General features: G+C 37.1%; 1 protein-coding gene across 6 annotated transcripts in view; it reads left to right on the forward strand.

Annotated features, from left to right (window-relative positions):
• AKAP13 (A-kinase anchoring protein 13) overlaps nucleotides 1-19,762 on the forward strand; it is a 399,825-nt gene that overhangs the window by 335,301 nt on the left and 44,762 nt on the right. For all 6 annotated transcript variants that reach the window (XR_011170310.1, XM_069098536.1, XM_069098533.1 and 3 more), the window contains 3 exons: nucleotides 2,607-2,649; nucleotides 4,369-4,501; nucleotides 11,089-11,263. Coding sequence is in view for 5 of the 6 variants with exons in the window: in XM_069098536.1 (XP_068954637.1) it covers nucleotides 2,607-2,649; nucleotides 4,369-4,501; nucleotides 11,089-11,263 (351 nt within the window). In the remaining variant the exon portion in view is untranslated. The remainder of the gene's footprint in view (nucleotides 1-2,606; nucleotides 2,650-4,368; nucleotides 4,502-11,088; nucleotides 11,264-19,762) is intronic.

Genomic DNA, 19,762 nt, shown 5'->3' on the forward strand with positions numbered 1-19,762 from the left:
TATCTTTTTTGTCTCTCAAAACTTTAGTTTGTTTTTTTTTCTTTTTAGTCCTGTGGGTAAGCTGTAGCTTACAGATAGGTAAATCTTTACCTGATAGTACCTAGTTGATAGATTTTACAGGGCCTCAGATTGTTAGCAGACTTTGTGAATTGGGAGGAACCCACTTTACCCAAATGAGTCTCATTATAGATTATTAAAGAGAGGTGTAAATGGTTATCTCCTCTATTGCAAAAATTATGTTTATAATATGCCAAGACTACTTTTCTTTGGGAGGACTCATTCCTAACTTGAAGGAGCTTTAATAAAAGGTTTTCAGTTTCTCAAAACTGATCTTGATTCGAGTGATCTGTTTGCCCTTCTTTCTAAAGTTTAGCATTATTGAAATATCATCTGGACTTATTCAAGTTTCTTTGTCAACAGAACTTTCTTGTAAGATAGTTTGTTTCTTTTCTCTGGTAATCACTGACTTGTCTTTCTCATAATTGAGGAGTTTAGTGATTGAGAGTTTAGAGTTTAAGAAATTGCTAGTGGAGATATATATGGAAGGGGCTGGTAACTTGTTTCATAAGTCTTCTCTACTAAAGATGGGAGCTTAGTATAGTAGAAAGAACACTAGACTTTGGGCCATTAGAGACTCTATTTGGAATCCTAGCTTTTACACTTAATAATATTGTAGTTTTGGGCAAATCACTTATATTCCCTGGAAGTCTCAGTTTCCTAGTCTGTAAAATTGTGATAATAACATTGATAGTACTTTCCTCACAAAGTTGTTGTAAGGCTTAGTGGAGAAAATATATGTAAAGCCCTTTGTAAAGCTAGAAGTGCTGTATAACTGCTATTACTGTTTTGTTCTGCCTCTTTTCTAGAACCTTTTTGGAATCCCAGATTTTACACTTAATGACTGTACAGATTTAGGCAAATCCTCCTCCACCACCACAAAAAAAAAATGTCTCATGCTCAGGGACTTGTGAGAATTTAGTTAACATTCATTTTCAAGATTTCAAGAAACTTAAGATTTCCCCAGAGTAGTTATACTTTTATGGCACACACATATCATTATCAGAAATAGAAAAAGGGTCCACCGGCATATTAAGTGCTACTTAATGCCTCCAAAATAAAATTATAAACCAAAACACAGTGTTGCTCACTTAGTTTGTCTGGTAACATGACGAGAACTGGAAGGGGATCTTAGATATAATCTAGTCTGCCCCTTGCCCACCCCACTTCATTTTATAACTGAGGGAACTGAGACCCAGAGAGGTGAATCCAGGGTGGGGTGGTGTGAGGAGTGAAGGAGGAGGATCTAGGATCTTCAACCATTGTACTTGCAGCTAAAACACAGTTTGATCCTGATGTGCATCATGGAAATAGGAAGGTCCTCAACGGAGGAAGGGGAATCATGTGCAGAGAAACCTCTTGGGTGTCTAGAAATGATTTGAAAGTTTTCTGTCCCACATTTCTCTTTTTTTATCCAGTTCCTAGAGCATGTTAGACACTAGAACTATGACTAACGAAACTCTAGTGGTGATTTTTCCCAAGTAATCTTTGAAAAGTAATTTCATTCACAGTGAAGTAAGATTCACTTGGCAAAATGTTACTCGAAATCTAATTGAAAAGTGTCTTCCCCTGTTATTGCAGCAAGTGAGCTGAGCATACTATCTCTACTAAAGTGTTTTGTATACAAAAAATATCGATACAACTAGACATTTAAACATTGAAATGATAGTTTCCGTTGTGTAATTATGGCCTTTCTGCCATATCATCCCTGAAAGTGTAATTAAAAGGAACAATGCTTATATTGATTTTAATTGCTCTGATTTTTGTGCGTTCGTATTTGGTTCAGTTTAGTATGTTCCATTGCCCTGCTTTGATCTCTAGACTGATTCATTTATAGGGAAGGGAAAAATAATTTGTTTACTCATCTTAAGGTGGAAGGAATACTGTTTTATAGAGGAGAAAACTGAGACTTCAGTGGTTGTGATTTCCCTGTGGCCACATGTCTTAATTGAAGGGAAAGCAAGGCTAAAACCACCATGTCATCTGGCTTGTAGTCCAGCCCTTTTTCCAGTCCATGTTTTCTAAAATTCTCAGGTACTTGACAGACTCAGAGGATAAGTTATTTCCAACATAAGGGCTTACCAAGGCAAAATTAACAGAGCAGAAGCAAATGGATATTACTAGAAAATGTTTCTTTAATTCCTGCTTTGATTAACCAAGTTGTAATATTGACCAATGGCCATCCAAGAAACTCAGTATCAACAAAAACAAACAAGTAAATCCTTCCTGTTACAGAAAATAAAAGGTACAATTTTTGTGGCTTCTGAAGATATTTTAACAGATGTATTATAATGTTATCACAACATTTCTTGATAAGGTATTTTTTCCATGCCATTCATTTGTCACAGGTGACAGTGCACAGCAGTCACTCTTCATCATTGCCATCAGCTTGAATTCTTTTGTCTAATTCCTTCCCCTTGCATGTTTAGAACAAGAAGGCATCAGATACTGAATTTCAACATACTTATTCCTAGTACTGCTTTGGCTCTGTCTGTCATATTAACTACAAGAAGTCTTATATTCTAACTTCTTCCTTGTGTCTTTTTCAGATTCACGACCTTTCCACAGTACCAGCGCTAATCTGACTGAAAGGTATTATGTATTTCTTTTTGTTACCCCCCCCCACCTTTCCTGAAGTCAGTTTGCAGAAACTCTGATGTTATTAGATTGGTTTGGGGCATACAGTGAAGAACTGGCAGCTCAAAGCAGTTGTCTGTCTAATCAGGTCACAGGTATCATTAGATGGTGATTCACAGTAGTAGAATTAAGTTAATCGCATCAATATTTGCCCCTTTTTCTGAAATCTTATTTCCTTTAAAAAAATTTTTACTCTGAGGCATTTGAACCTATGAGTGTCTTCAAAATTTTATTTTTGTTTCTACGAGGTTTTATGGAAGTAATCATGCAGAGAACTATCTGACAGGTTTTTGTTCTATAATTATTGTATGTAAATACATGTTGTTCTACCACTTTGTAATGTGTATATTTCTCAGTTCTAATAGCTGTGCTTCCAAATATACTGGCAGATACGGCACATCACTGCATACTGTTCTTTCCTTGCTTTTTGATACTTTTTTTCAAATTACTGAGATTAATAGTTTTGAATGCAACAAAATTAAGGATATTTTCATAACTCTGCTTTACAAAAATTTCCTTTTCACAGAGGATTCTATAATGGCTTACTGCTATACAGAAAAATATTTGTGTTCCTATTTGATCTTATTTGGCATCTTTTTTTTCCCTGAATCCTGGAACATCTTGGGGAAATGGTCTTATACTTTTTTTGCCTTTCAAAATAGAATAGTTGTTACTTTGGATTGTTTTTTCCATATTCTGTACTGGGGGAGATAACCAAGGTAAATTCCTCTAGGTTGTAAAAAAGTCCATTTATTGGTAGATTGAACCTGATGTGATGATGCCAAAGATAAAGATTTCACCTACATGTAAAAACTGCCTTTTAATTTCTTATTTCCCTCTTCAGACCTGGACCATAATATGGTCTCAAGGGAAGAAATCTTGTATAATCACATGTCTTTTCAATCAGCTGCACCAGTCATTGTAAACAAAGTAGCGATACAGATTTCAGTTCCTTCCCTCAGGAAACTTATTGTATAGTCTGTTGTACACTTGGTTCGGCCTTTATTTATTATAAAGGCTTAATTCATTCACTACAGATTTTGGATTTAGTTCTGGTGATAGTTAACCAACATTAACTCCTTGTAGCACAGCCAGTAGAAGCCAGACTTGTCAGTATTTTATATGTAATCATACTTGTGAATAAACTATAAAAAAACCAACACAAACTTACCATTTACTTGTTTGAGAGATAGTATTTAGAATTAGTTCCTAATTAGTATTAGCTGAAAGAAAAATCCGGGATACTTAATAACACAGCTTTGTTTTGTGACTTGTTTTGTTTTGTTTTTTACTCTGAACCTGTGATTGCCAGATTGAAAAGAGAAGAAAACAAAACAGAACAAGAAAAACCTGTACCACATAAATGCAATCGTTATTCCATTGTAGTACAGTAGTACTAAATATTAATTGTTCATAAGAGAATAGGAATTCCTTTCTCAGCAGCAGAGGGCATTGTAGTTTATGTTCCATCTTAATTTTTAAAAATCTTATGCAAATATCCATAACTTCTCTCTACTATCTGATTATTTCCTTTTCTTTTTTAATATAAGGTTATGAATCATTTGACCTGTGGTTTAAATAATAAGTGACAGAATTAGGATCATGTGGGGAAAAATTTAGATGGTTATGTCACATATTATTTCCCTTTTTAAAATGGACTTTTTTTTCTTTTAGTGTAACTGAACAGGTCTTTAGCTTTCCTCCACAAAGCCCCTCCAAGAAAGATTTTGAAGGGAAAAGTGGAACAAAAGTCAGTCGCACTTTCAGCTACATCAAGAATAAAATGTCCAGCAGTAAGAAAAGCAAAGTAAGTGAATCTGGTGCTCACTTTTTCTTGTGTTCTAAATAAGCTTCCTCAGGGACGGTATGTGACCTGGTCACTTAAATCAGGCATCAAAACATTATAGTTATAATATACAAATTAAATCAGATTGTGTAACATAAATGTGAATGGGAAAAATTCAAAGATATTGTCTGAAAGCTCTTTTTCCAAAATGGATAACAAGATAGACTTGTGTATGAAATGAGTCAGGAGGATTGTGATGAGATCAGTGATAAATGTTTAAAATGACACTTTTGACACTTGACGATTTCCTGCATTTTGTAAGCACTACAGTGTAGTTAATGTTTCAGTTATGTATTTACACCTATGAAATGTGATGCCTCAGGAAGTCACAAGGTCTTTGAAAACTGGCTTGTTTAATATGATTTATATTACTTTTACTCTTGGCTCCCAAGGAAACAGTGCCAATGCCAGTAGTTTAGTGTTTTCAAAGTATTGAAAACTAAAAATGAGTAATTTAATTTACTTGCAGTTTCCCTGCTAATCAACGGGTAAAAGCCAGTGGGGAAAGGTACCTTACTATTGAAATTTCTGTTTCTTTTCTGCCACTTGCATTTATTCCAAATTCCCCCCAAAAATCCAGTTTGGAAATTTATTTGCAAAAGTCCTTTAAATCAGCTCAGTTACTGACCTGAGCTTGCCTGTGGAGAGAAGTGACCTCCAAGACAAATGGACACCCCAGACACATGAAACTCTAGTCAGAAGGCAAGGATTAACTTAAGGAGCCATGTATTAAGTTTCTGCTGAATGGTTCATACTCTTGAACAGGTAGATTTGTGAAGATGTAGTGATCAAAACTGCCCTATTTTTAGTAGTTATTAAGAAAAAATACAATACTTTAGGAATATATTTTGCTCACAGAGAGCAAGAGGAAATGATTGAAATTTCATCCTCATACCTCCTCCCTGACCACATGCATCAGTAATGATGGTGATGATGGCCAACATTAGTGCTTATTATGTGCCAGGCATTTGCTAAGGATTTTATAATTATTATCTCAGTTTATCCTCACAAAAACCCTGGGAGGTAGGTACCCCCATTTTTCAGATGAGAAAACTGAGGCAAACAGGTTAAGTGACTTGCCTAGAGGCATACAACTAGAAAGTTGACTGAATCGTCCTGACTCCAGGCCCAGCACTTTATCTGCTACGCCACCTAGAAAACCAGGTGAAATGGGGTGGGGGGGGAGGCAAAGAACCTAGATAATCAGAATTATCAAATATTTTCTATGTATTTAGCTATAATTTGCAATTAAAGAAGGTAAGGCCTAAAGAAGGGAATAGGAAAATTGATAGTAGAGCTGAGAACAAGACCTGTTGTTCAGCCCAATGGCCAAATGACCTGAATATAACTCAAAAATGCCTTTCAAAGGGGTCTGGAGGTAAGGAGAGATCAGTCACTTTCCAGTCAGTTAACAGTTACCTGTTGAGTGTCTTCTTATCACAGTGCCCTTCTCCTTGAAGGTGGTAAGAAAAGTCTTAAAATGTTAGCAAGTAATACAACGTGAATTCTAGAGCTAAAAAGGACATGAGAGGTCCCTCACTCTAATGACTCCCTTGTTTCGTCAGTGAGGAAACAGTTTCAGAGAGCTGAAGGGACCAGACTGGACCTCTGTGGCTAATTCAGTAGCAGAACTAAGACTAGAACCCAGTCCTCTTTGTAGTTTAGCCTGGTTTCCGTTTAAGATAAAATCTCACTGCTGCTAAGCCTTGTGTTATTTCCATAAAAGCATTGTAGTTAGGTGATTGAGAATAGGGGGTGAAGTGGTGGGGAGAATGAAGAATTACACTAGAGCAAAGTCTGTGTCATCTCTATCAGAAACCATTTGAGTAAATATGACTGGTTGACCTGTTGCCTTGCTGGAAGTTACAACACTATTGTGCAATTAACTTGTTCCTCTTAGAGATGTGTATGTCTTCACTGTGTGGTCATCAAAGAGGCCTGGCTGCCTCAAGCAGTAAAAAGTCTTAAACACAGTTGTACCTAGCTCAGGGTTACAGGCCCTTTCAGAATATTATCAGGCTTCTTCTATTTAGCCCCCTGTACACCAAGTAAATTTAGAAATTTGCAAGACACTGTTTTGTAGTTACTTATTGACCAGCTCAGAGGTTGCCAATGGTATGCTGCCTGCCAAGGGAATTCACTGTTGCTTTTTTCCCCGCCGAGCAGAAGTTGATAGTGGGAAAAATATGAGTTGATATAGGGCATTCTAGTTACTGTGCTTTTTTTTTTTTTAAGCAATTGGGGTTAAGTAACTTGCTCAAGGTTACATGGCCAGTTATTTCTGGGTGTGGTGCTGAGTATCCGAGCCCGGGATTCGATCCAGGTCATCCCGACACTGGAGCCGGTGCTCTTACTCGCTGAACCACCTGGCTGCCCCAAGTTACTGTGCTTTTATAAGTATCTGGGTTCTGTGTTTCTTGGTGTCAGAGGTCACCCATTCAGGAGTTATTTCCCTAATGAAAATGTTTGTCCAGCAGAAATGACTTTATTTACAGCATTTCCAATCCATGCAATGGAATAGAAAAATCAGTATCTAAACATTCCATTTCTGGGCCTTCCTTAATTTTCTGAAATGTAATCACTTCATTTGAATCACTTTTTAAATGGTCTTCCTTTTCTTTAGTCTATTTGAGATTTCTTTCATCATCTGTAGAATAAGTTAAATGTATTAGCAGTCTTTTGTGAAAGAATATGAAAAGTCATCTTAAAGCAATTTATCAGCATAAATAGTATTCATCAAGATTGCTTAAAATGATCTTTAAGGGTTGTTTGGGAATTTCTACTTAGAAGAGTCTGATTTGGTTTTCTTTTTTTTTTAAAGTGTTAATATGTAACCACATATTTATTACTCTGACTTGATTTGCTGATATATTTCTTTGGGAATTAACAAAAATGGACAAAAAATCATTAGAAAAAACATGAGATTTCAGAGTCAAATAGCACTCTGAACAGGAAGTATAGCAGGAAGAAGACCCAATTACAGCTTCTGTCTCGGGCAGTCTTTGAGAAAGAAATCTCCTCCACACTACTTTTACTTGATTCAGAGTACTGAAAAATCAATAACATTTGTTGCTGTTTTTTTAAACCCGGGGAGATCTTTGCATTCACCATATTTCAATTTGGGTGAAATCAGTTTTCCCCTTCCATTGATGATAAAGAGATGAAAATTATAAAAAGACATGTTTAGTTGAGGTTAAATAAGATACCTGGGAGTAGTGTTGCAATCCCAGCTCTCTCACTGAATCATTTGGTAGTTTTAAGGCGTCATTCATTTCACACATGCTTTCCCAAAGAGGAATGAATGCAAGTAAGGCTGGTGAGTAGTACCAGGTTGTCACTCTGATGAATGAGTATTTGAAAAATGATGTGGTAAAATTAGACTGTCAATACTAGAAGCAACCTTAGACATTCAATCCAACCTCTATCTTACAGAGGAAGAAATAGAGTCTGGGAGATCTAGAATTACTTTCCCAAGATTGCCCAGTAAATTAATGTCAATCAGATATCTTGGCTGCTAATCCTGTGCTGTGCCCAGTATAACACACTGCCTCTTGCTAAACTAGTGTTTAAATGTAGTAACAAATTCACTCATTTGTTTTCTCATTTATTGTGTTCTCTGTGACAGAATTGTTCATCACAATCAAATCAAAGAGGTTTTAAGTTTTCCCAATTCATAATTATCATCATTTGTGTTTTTTTAAAAGGGAAAAAAATTATCTTCCTCCACTGTCATCCTAGTGGGGTTTTGTTCATCTCTTTTCAAATACTGTTAACTGTTTCATAGGGAAGAGATTTTTAAATTTCAAAATATAGAGGTTTGGCAGCTGAAAAAGTTAAGTAATCATATGAAAAGTCAGACTTAGGAAAGAAAATAGATTACTCCTTTCCCAAAACCAGATGATTCACCAAGAGTGTTCTAAGGAAATCACTGGTTTTATAAAATTAAGCATTTGGTTCAAAGAGATTTTTTTAAAGTGATTATCAGCACAGTAGTGTTTTAAAATCCAGACCCAGTTGTCTTTCTAAGCTTGAGAGATGTTGTAGAGAATTAGTTTTGTTTCAATTCCCATATCATTTTTAAACCTTGTTACTAGCAGCATCCAAATAGTTAAGATTGTCTTCAAGGAAACAGGCTGTTATCAGCCCTCCCTCTGTCTCTTTCTCAACCAGTCTCTGGCTTCCTCTTATACTTTCTCTAATGGCAGCTTGAAGCAGATCTGCTCTGTCCTGTAGGCATGAGCTCCTCCTTCTTGGGGAGCAGATTTCCTGTCCTTAGGAGAGAATTATGTCGGTAAAGTGGGGTCGGTTTCATGAAGTCCCTCTCATAACAGTGAGATTTATAGGACCAAAACATGGGGAGGTAAGAGCCTGACTTTTTTTTTTTAACACAAAAATCTAATAAGCAAACACATAAAGGGAAGCTTGGATTTTCTCATTCTTGAAAGAAAACTAACCTTTTGGGGGAGTATTGGGAAGAATAGAGAATGAAGAAACTAATTTTTAAAGTTTGAACAGCACTGCTGCATCACAAGAATGTGAACAGCTAGTTGTCATTGCAAATGTCTTACAATTCTCTTCATTGTAAATACACTGTAGCTCTTGAGAACAGAATATGTGGGAATGCTTTTTTTTTTCAACATTTGCATCTGGAGAGACATGAAGAAGTATAATTGTGAGGAAAGAGGGAAACTATAACGTGACACCATTTTTAAAGTTGTTGATTTTTATTACGTTTATGTGTATGGTAAAAATTGCTTTTTTTTTTCTCCTCAGAGCAGTTTCCTGTTTTGTAACTGAAGCAATTTATCTTTTTTTTTTTTAATTAACATTGCATTCTTATTTGTAGTTTTGTTCCACAATATTACTGTACCCTCTGAATTTCCCTTAAATGTACCCTAATAATCAGAAAATAAATTTATCTAAACCATATACTTTATAGGCTTTCTCCAGTTTTCTAGTGTTTAGAATGTATTGTTGTTTTTAACATCCACTTTTGCTAAAAGCAGCACCCAGGCTTATATATACAACAGTCTCCATACTAAAGAAAAGAGTCTCCCAGCAATTCCAGTAATTTTGTTTTGGAGTTCTGTTGTGGCATATGGCACCATACAGATAATCTTAAGTTCAGTCACGTCCAAATTTTTGTGACCACATCAGGGGTTTTCTTGGTAAAGATACTAGCGTGGTTTACCTTTTCCTCCTCCAGCTCATTTCACGGATGAGGAAACTGAGGCAGATAGGGTTAAATTAAGTGATTTGCCCAAGGTCACACAGCTAGTAAGTATCTGAGGCCAGATTTGAACTCAGGAAGATGAGTCTTCCTGACTCCAGACGTCCCACCTACCCTAGCTATCCTTGTAAGGCATCCTCTTAATATCCTTTTAAGTGACTAGTTCATATCATTTTCTTCTCTTATTTCTCAGTTACACAGGGCTTCTCTGCTTCCTCTAATTGCCTATAACTCCTATTCCTACACTCGACTTGGCTGTGCCTTCCATCATTCTGCGTCATGCTCCAAGCTTACCTCTTCATCTCCTCCCAAAGTGAAAACTGTTTCTACACTATAAGCTACTCCCAGCAGTGTTAAATAAGTTTAAGTAAATTCACTCACCTAACATATAGATGACAGCTCCTCCTTAGCTGTCCTTGAGATATTTATACTTTATGTAAAAACTTCTCTTACTCTCATTGCATCTCTGGTAGAACTTCCCGCTAGTTGGTAAGGAGTAAGGATGCAGCTCACACTAGTCTGATACTTGACATGTTCTTGGTATTGCCTTTCCTATTCTCTTCATTCATTAGTTATGACCTCCATTCTGCATTTTTATTCATACGAAGGCTAGGTTATGATTCATGAGGTAACCCTAACCCCAGGTCTTTTCTGACCTGAGGTTTCTAAGGAGGAGGAAAAATCAGCTTTGGCACTTCCCTGGGTGAGCAGCAGCTGACCCAGGACCAGTAAAGTGGGAAGGTAGGAATCTCCTAGTAGAGGCATGCTGATACAAGAGGTGCCTTAGTCTTCGGAATGTCTGACTGATGGCACAGCTGGTAGTCCTTGAGCCCGTGAGGAGATATAGAATGGAGTTAGCAGACACTGATAGGGGTGGGTTGGAAGGAGGGAGAGGGTTTTTAGAGTGCAAGAACCTTTTGGTAGCAATCTGTGCTGTGTATGAGAAATGGGATGTCTGTGTTGGCCTTCTGTGCTGTTACCTCTTCCTTACTTATGACTCTGCTTGATAACTGAAGAAGAATCAGTTAATCAGCAAATGCTTATTAAGCACCTGCTGTGTGCCAGACAGCTGGAAGACTGAGGCAAACAGGATTAAGTGACTTGCCTCAGGTCACACAGTTATTAAGTGTCTGAGGCCAGATGTGAACTCTCAAAGATGAGTCTTCTGACTCCAGGCCTGATGCTCTGCCCACTGCACCACCTGACTGCCTTTTACCTCTCCACAAGATTCCTTCCAGACTTCTGATCATAGGTTATCCTAAGACATGTTAGTGAGAATGCCACCTAATGTACAACTAATGGCTGTTTCCTTTGGCAGGAGAAGGAGAAGGACAAAGACAAGATTAAGGAGAAAGATAAAGATTCCAGAGAGAAAGAGAAGGACAGGAAGACGTTGAATGGACATACGTTTACTTCCATCCCTGTTGTGGGGCCAATCAGTTGCAGCCAGTGTATGAAAGCTTTTGCCAACAAAGATGCTTACACATGTGCAAGTAAGCAGTTTTTTTCTCTTTCTGAAATGACCTTGCATGAGGGAGATCCCCTGGGGAGGAAGGCTTCTTGGAGGTGCCCTGTTTTGGTTTCTTATCTATTCAGAAATTATGTAAATGAAGAGTTAGCCCTTTATATGTTATTTTCTTAGATGCAGCTGTGTATTCTAATTGTTCCTTCAATAACTTTAAAAGAAAAACTACACATTTCTACTAATTTACCATTAGCAGATTGTAACTACCAGTCTGCTCTGGTTTGTTAATTCTAATAATACCTTCCCTAGCATATGTGCACCACATTGGCTTCCTGTTGTGTATTAAAGCCTACCTTTAAGCTAAGATTGACTGCTGAATGATTCCAGGTGTTTAGATGATATACTAAGATATTAAGTCTTCCTTACTTCCCCTGGAAAAAAAAATTTACCAAAGGAAAAGAAAGAGACTTTGCTGGCTAGCTGGGGAAAAGACATAGATATTATTTTAGAGCATAGATTCCAGTAGAATTTACAACTGAGAAGTGTATATTATTTACTTTTTGCTATCTGTTGATATGGTCTCCAGCTAATACTAGACTTGAAAACTGAACTGGTTGTTGGGAGTAAGCAATAATGGTTGGAGATACTTATTCTTTGGTAAGGAGATGCTACAGTATAAGATCAATAACATATGCAGAGCTGAAGGTTTCTGGGATAAGATATCTAATCTTTGGATACTTATATTTAGTCGTTTCCCTTCATGTGCCCTCTTTTGGCCTTATAGGAAGACAGATAAGTTGGTCTCAGATCTTTTTATTATTTTTACCAAGGGCTAAAATTGTAGCTATGTATGATAGTGGAATTTGGGTGGCTGCAAACAAATTAAAATTACCTTCAAATTTAGCCACGGTAAAAGGTCAGGCAGTTGAGAGTCCGTTAAAAGATGCTTGTTGAGGTGTCACCTCCTGGTGCTGGGAACTATAAAAGATACAAAGAAACATTATCCAGGCACAGCTGGTTCCTGTGGACCTTACCCAGTGGCCTGAAACTGGTTTTCAGCATGTGGTTCTTTGGTGATTTGGGGATGGGGTCTCAGTTCATTGGTACAAGCATAAGATGCCCTGATAACTGAACTAAAAGTTCTAGTTAGGATTAGAATAAAATAGAAAGCAAGAGGTCATTCTTTTCTACATGATGTTACCACTGGAAGCTCAGCAGTCATTTTGAAAGCAATGTTGTTAATATGCTGATGTTGCTGTTGGAGTGACAACTGTTAGCTTGTTTAGGAGGAGGAATGGGGGTGGATCCCACCAGGTTTCGTTTTTACATTATGTGAGTTCTCTGTAGACCCAGGGAGGGAGGTTGTGGCAAGTCTCTTTCAAGATAACGCCAGTCTTGATTTCTTCTTACCTCTCTCCTCTTTTCACTTATCCTTCTCAGCTCCCTTTTATGCTATAATACATAGTTTAAGAGAGAGTTAAATGTTATAAAAAGTTAGGACCATGGAAGGAGGCCATCTTTGACTCAGGAAAAAAGCACCTTCAGAAGAACCGGTTTATTTATCTATAGAGGTAACCGATGTGTTTTATCATGAGTTTTTTTTTATTTGCTTTTTGGAGGGGCAATTGGGGTTAAGTGACTTGCCCAAGGTCACACAGCTAGTAAGTAATAAATGATTCGAGGTCGGATTTGAACTCAGGTCCTTCTGACTCCAGGGCTGGTGCTCTATTCAGTGTGCCACCTAGCTGCCCCTATCATGAGCTCTTAAAAAGTTGATGTGGTATCATGGAAAGAAGCTTATATTTGAAATGAGAATGTCTTAGTTAAAGTTCTAATCTGATTTGTAGAGGGTTATAGCTGAGGATCATCTAGTTCAATGCCATCATTGTGACCTTAAGAAAGTCACTTCTCTTGCCTTACTTCATTGGATAAGAGTACTGGTACTACCTATCTCACTGGATTGTAATCATCAAATGATGTCATGTATGTAAAGCTCTTGTTTTCAGGCAGAATTCCTAGTTATTTAATTTAAAGATGACTAATGGGTATTACTCTGGATTATGTCATTTTTAAGTAAAAATATGTGGATTTTGCTTTACCCCCCAAATACCAGACAGTGGTCTAGATCAGATTACCTCAGAGTATTTAAGCAGTACCTTAGTATGACATAGTAAATTTCTGCTAAATGATCAGTCAAATACAATGAATGGTGAACTCCTTGGACAGCCATTATTTAGTCTTTCAGTTTTTCCACCTTCTTTCCCAAGCTTCAGGACATTTCACTGTTTTCTAAAAAAGTTAGACTTATGTGGGACTTTTCCAGCCCATACTTTGAATAAATACAGTTTAATTAGATAGTAACAAAAAGTGGTCAGGGTCTAGGGGATGTACTGTAATATCTTTCTCTGGTTTTCAAACATTTGTCTTATTAAAAAATAAATTAAATAGAAATTCCAAGCTTTTCAGTCTCAAAAGGGAATATGACTTGAGCTCCATGCCCAAAGAGGCTTCAGTTTTCTCATCTGCAAAATGAGTGGATTAGATTAAATGGCTATTGAGATCCATTCCAACTCTTAGAACGATGATCTTTTTGCTGGGATAATCATTTGTACTTTGTAGCAAGAGGTAGCAGGGTTCCCAGAAGAGAATCCATAATAACCCATGTAGATTTTCATGGTATGAAAAGATGCCAGAGTATCCTCTTGGGAACCACTGGTGTACGTTATATAATGGTCATAATAAGAATTAATAGTACACATTTGCATAATACTAATTAGTTCTCAGTTTATTTTCCTTATGGCAACCCTATCGGGTAGTGTAATGATTATAATACCTTGAGTTCATGCCATATAAAGATTGTTTAAGGAACGGGATATTTATCCTGTAGAAGACCTTGGAGGCACATGATAACCTTCTTCAAATATGTGAAAAGCTGTCACCTAGAAGATGTGTTAGATTCTTCTACTTGTTACCAGAGGACAGTATTTAGAGCTGGATGAAAGTCAAAAAGAGGCAAATTTAGGTCTTGCATAAGTTAAAACTTCCTTCTGACCGTATGAGCTGTCCAGAGTATCTGTCTCAGGCACTAGTCACTTCCCTCTTTTTGAAGGTATTCAAGGAAAAGTGGATGAGCACTGGTTGGGCATGTTGTAGAAGAAATTCTTTTTTCAGGAATAAGTAAGATTATATGATTCTTGAGGTCCTTTCAATTCTGAAATTCTATCGTGCATTTTATAGACTCAGCCTCAGAGAGGTTTAGTGACAGCAAGGATAAATGGCTAGTAAATAACAGAAACAGAGCTTAAAGCAAGATCTTCTGACTCCCAGATCCATGCTCTTTCCTCTGTGTTAGACTTTTTCACCTTGGTTTCTTAAGGATTGCTTCCAGCTTTGAATCCTATACTCCTATGTTAGAGAAAAACTAGGTAAATTGTGTGTTAAGGCCTTAGTTTTTGTTTTGTTTTGTTTTGGGAGATGGTTTTTGAGGCATTCTGAGTTGACTTGCCCAGGATGACACAGCTAATCTGCAGCTGGATTTGAACTCTGGTCGTTCTGACTCCAAGGCTGGGGCTCTATCTGCTGTACCACTTAACTGCCCCTAAGGCTTTAGTCTTAAAAATTTTGCAATGCCTTTCTCTTTTGTGATAACTTTAATGACATAAAGCTGTTGATCATTTGGGGTTTTTCTCATAAATGTTGTCTAATAGCTGTTTTTACATCACTTACAAATGCATAACCATGCAGCTTTCATAATAAGTGATCTAAGTACCAGCCCTGGAGTCAGGAGGACCAGAGTTCAAATCCAGTCACAGACTAACTGGATCCTGGGCAAGTCACTTAACTCCAATTGCCTCCAAAAAAAAAGTGACCTAAGAGAATCCTAAGATTCAGTAATTCCTCTGGAAGTAGACAGTTTCATGAATTAAAAATAATGTTTTATTACCAGCCTTATCTGTTTATTTTAGGTTAGCATATGCATCTTCTCCCAGTTGTTCTCTGGCTTATAGTTTGTTATAGTAAACAGTTTAATAGAGATTTAAAAACATAGATTTCATTTGCCCTGGTTTACCAGAGAAAGGAAATGGAGTGCAGGATGTTGAAATTGAAACTAAAAGGCATCAGACAAGTCAAAAGGTGGCAGTTTAATAGGCCCTTATGAATCTCTCTGTTACTTCTGAACATGTGGTTCAGAAAATAAAACAGTTATATCCATTGGAGTACAATCCTTGGCAATTCACTAAAAGTCACAAGGCTCCCTAGAAACAATGATGAGAGTGACTGCAAGGTCATTGAATGACCATATGTAATGTGCATCTTATAAAAAAAAATGAAAGGAGAAAAAAGGGGGGTTGGGAGATCAAAACATGAGAAGAAAGGAAGAATAAACAGTAATCTCCCCAAAGGAACAAAAGTAATTGGCCTGATTCTCTCTAACTTTCTGAAGAACAGAGGCAGCAGTAAGTTTTGTTTGTATGGAGCACAGTCTGTGTTATCCTGGCAGGAAGTGGAAAATGTGAGTAATTATGGGCCACTCACTATCTTACCTCCCCTCATTCCCTTCACTGTGTGCAAGATCTTCCTGAGATTCTCAAGAAACTGACTCTTCTTTCAATTACCCATTTACTTCCTGGGGAAATAATTTGTTCTGGGATTTTAAAAAAAAAGTTTCCCTTTTGAATTAGCGTAGCCTCATTTTGTAACTTTCTAATGCTAAATCCATGCATTTGACTCATTTACCTGATCCTGATGGCAATATTATAATGCTGAATATGGCATCTCTCTTCCCAAAGATTTCAGCTGCTTCTAAGAACTTAGAAAAACAATAGGTTTTTTTTTAATAATGAAAAATAAGTTCTTGTTCCATTTTGATCTTTGCTGGAACAGATTGAGACCCATAATCACAACTTGTGTGGGAATGGTTGTAATCACAGAAACTAGAAATAAATAGGAACCAAGTACAACTAGAATGCATTATTAAAAGGATGACCAGTAAACATCTTTAAAAGAAAGCATTTATCAAAGAAAGTAGGCATGGCTTTTCAAGAACAGCTTAAGAAAGACTTAATTTCCTTTGTGGATGGGGTTGCATAACCAGTAGATCAAGTATTGCTATACATAGAGTTTACCTAAATTTTAGCTACACATTAGATAAAGTGTTTCATGCTTTTGTATGACACAATGGAAAAGAATACAGGGCTTAAAATTAACTAACCTAGGTTTGAATCCCAGGTCTGCCACTGTGTAACCTTGGGCAAGTCTCTTAATGTTCTAGCCTCTGTATTCATCTGTAAAATGAAGATGTTGGAATAGAAACCCTTCAGTGTCAACTTGAAAAGAAACTGGAATTTCCATGACTCTCTGCAGTGTCACATTTTATCAATGATTTGGAGGAAGACAAAGAGGATGTGTTTTATCAGTTTTATGGGTAACGCAAATAAGGAATAGCTAATACTGAATGACAGAATCAGAATCATGCCAACAGAATTAACTTCAGGTTAACTCTGAAAAGAAACTTAATAGATATCAATATGGTCATATGCATATACATAAAAAAATAGCCTCACAAATAAAAGATGAGAGAAACAAAGTTTTTGGTTTTTTTTTTTAAGTTCATCTGAAAAGATTTTGGAGATTTACTTTACTGCAAGTTAGTAATATGTCAATAGTATGATAAATGGCAACCAGGAAAACTAATGCTCCCTTAGACTGTAATAAGTAAGTCATAGGAAGGAAAAGGTAACATCCTATTGTGCTCTTACCTGGTCAATCCACATATGGGGTATTGTATTCTATTATGTGCATCATATTTTAGGAATGAATGGTATTAATAAGTTGAAATTTCCAGAGGAATGCAGTCAGGATGGTAAAGGGTCTTGAGGCCAGTCATGTGAGCATTAGTTGAAGGAACAAGGGGTGTTAAGGACAAAGAAGAGAAGATTTAGGAAGAGCACATGAAAGCTGTCTTCAGCTATTTGAAGAACCAACAGTATGAAGAGAAATTAGACTTATGTTGTTTGGTCTAAAGGTGAAGAATTAGACTTGATAGAAGGGAAAGCTTCTAACACTTAGTGCTACCCAAACACATAAGAGGACCGGTCTCTCCCCCCTCATTGGAGTTCTTAAAGACTAAAAATCGTCTGCCAGGTATATTATTGAGGAGATTCTCTTTGGGTTGTGGATTGGGATAAGTGGTCAACAAGGACCTTCCACCACTAAAACTGTGATTATGTGAATCAGCAGGAGAGGCTAATGTTAATTTTAGGCATCATTAAGAGAGGATCAGCATTCAGGTCTTGAGGTCTTCTCTTATCTAATCAGGTCATGCCTGGAATGCTGTGCACAGTTTTGGGTGCCACATTTTAAGAAAGATGTTAATGAACTGGAGAAGATCTAGAGGAGGACAACCTGTAGAGTGAAAGACCTCAAGCCCTTACCAGGGAAGAGCTGGTTGAAGGAAATAAGGGGGTTTACTTGGAAAAGAGGAAAGGCATGAAGTGTCAGGATAACTGTATTCAGATATCATGACATATCTGTCATGTTTTTAAAAACCTAAAGTTAGACCCAGGAACATGGGAAAAAATCGCAAAGAAGTAAATTTTGGCCTGTTTTAAGGAAATCAGGACCATTCTAAAGTAGAATAGGTTGCCTTAAGGAGGTAGTAGAATCCCTCTTTGCTGAAGGTCTCCAAAGTGAGTTCTGGATGACCAAATGTTACATGTGTTGTATAGGAAATTCTCATTCAGCTGTGAATTTAGTGTAGATGGCTCCGACTTTGATCCTCTAATTCAATAAGTATTTATTAAATGCCTCCTGTTTGCACTATGCTATGTGCTAAGAACAGAACTGAAACAGTTGCAACCATAAGGAGCATGTGTCTGTATACACATGCATATATATTTATACACACACACACACACACACACACACACAGATAGAGATATTATACATACACCCATATCCATACATATACATGTGTATGTGTTTGGGTGTGGGGAGAGAAAGAGAGAAGGAGAGGGAGGTACAAAATATATATGAAGTAAATAAAAAACAGTTTGGTCAGGGAAAGAGAAACACAACTAGGGACATCAATATAAGATTCATGCAAAAAGTTGCAAGTGAACTATGTCTTGAAAGAAAGCGATGATTCTTAAATGTGAGAAAGAGTATTCATGTTGGAGGAGAGGTTGTGGGGAAGAAAGAAGGATAGCTTGTACAAAAGCTTAAAGAAGAAGAGATAGAATATTGTTTCTGGGAAACAGCATAAAGGTTGGTTGACTTAAGTAAAAAATTCATGGGGGTGGGGAAGAGTACTCTTGTGAAATGAGTCTGGAAAGATAGAAAACCAGATTGTGAAAAGCCTTAAAGGCCAAACCAAAGAGTTTGTTTCTTATCCTAGTGGCCATAGGGCATCACTGAAGATTCTTAAGAAGAAGGTTTTACATTTTCACACCTGTGTTTTAGAAATGTCAAGTTAGCATGTTCTGTGGAGGAGAGCCAATTATGAAGCTTTTACAGTAGCACCGATGAGAACTGATGTTAATGGAGAGAAGAGGGCAGAGATGAGGGATGCTGAGGAGGTAAAATTGAACAGACTTAGTTATTGCCAGGTGGTAAGGTTCTTGGGTGAGAGGGAAGATTCACAGATGTCCAGAAAGATGGTGGTGCCCTCCAGAGAAATAGGGAAACTGGGAGGAGGGGTGGGTTCTTGGAACATAGTAAAGTTTGGACGTGTTGAGTTTGAGTTGCCTGTAGGACATCAAGGTGTTTATGTCCGGCAGGTATTCAGTTGCAAGACAAGAATTGAGGGCTAGATAAGTAAAACTGTGAGCCTTCTTTATAAAGGTAATAATTAAACCCATGAAAGTTGATGAATACTGTGAAACAGGGTATATAGAGAAAGAAGAGAAGAGCTCTAGCCTACACATCCATACAGAGGGGAACATGAGTCTCTGAACTAAGGAATTAAAATCCAGTGCTTGTGAAGTTATCTATGAAGAACCAAGGAAGCAAAAATACAATGCATGTTGGGAAAACACATCCATAACATTTTAATTTGGCAAAAGACCTAGAGAACAGACTTGAAAGAAGTTTGGTGACCTAAGAAAATCCATCCATTTCTTTAATTCTACACTGCTTAAAACTTACCTTGAGTCACATCAGTTCTTTCTCACTGCTCTCAAGTATTCTACATTTGAAAAACATGATATGAGCTACAGATCAGTGAATCAGCTGCATTCTGTTTTTGTTTGTTTCTTTTTACTCTTCCCAGTAGTTCCTATGTTGTTTGCTTTAGCAGAAGTAAAATGATCCTCTGGTTATAGCTGATTTATTATGTGTTGTGTGAACAGCTTCTGAGTTCTTTTGTGATCCATTGGTTCTCTAGATTAAAAATTGACTGGCTAAAATCCAGAAAATATAAGAGGGGCTTGTACTTTGGTTGGGTTTTGCTTCTATTTTTCCTGGTAAAGGAAAGCAGCTCCCTGGAAAGAGAATTCCTGGCATTGAGAATTTTTTATTTATGCATCAG

Source organism: Petaurus breviceps, unplaced genomic scaffold (assembly GCF_028583685.1).
Source record: "Petaurus breviceps papuanus isolate PSGF00001 unplaced genomic scaffold, PetGlider_PUasm1.0 37, whole genome shotgun sequence".
Classification (NCBI taxonomy): Eukaryota; Metazoa; Chordata; class Mammalia; order Diprotodontia; family Petauridae; genus Petaurus; species Petaurus breviceps.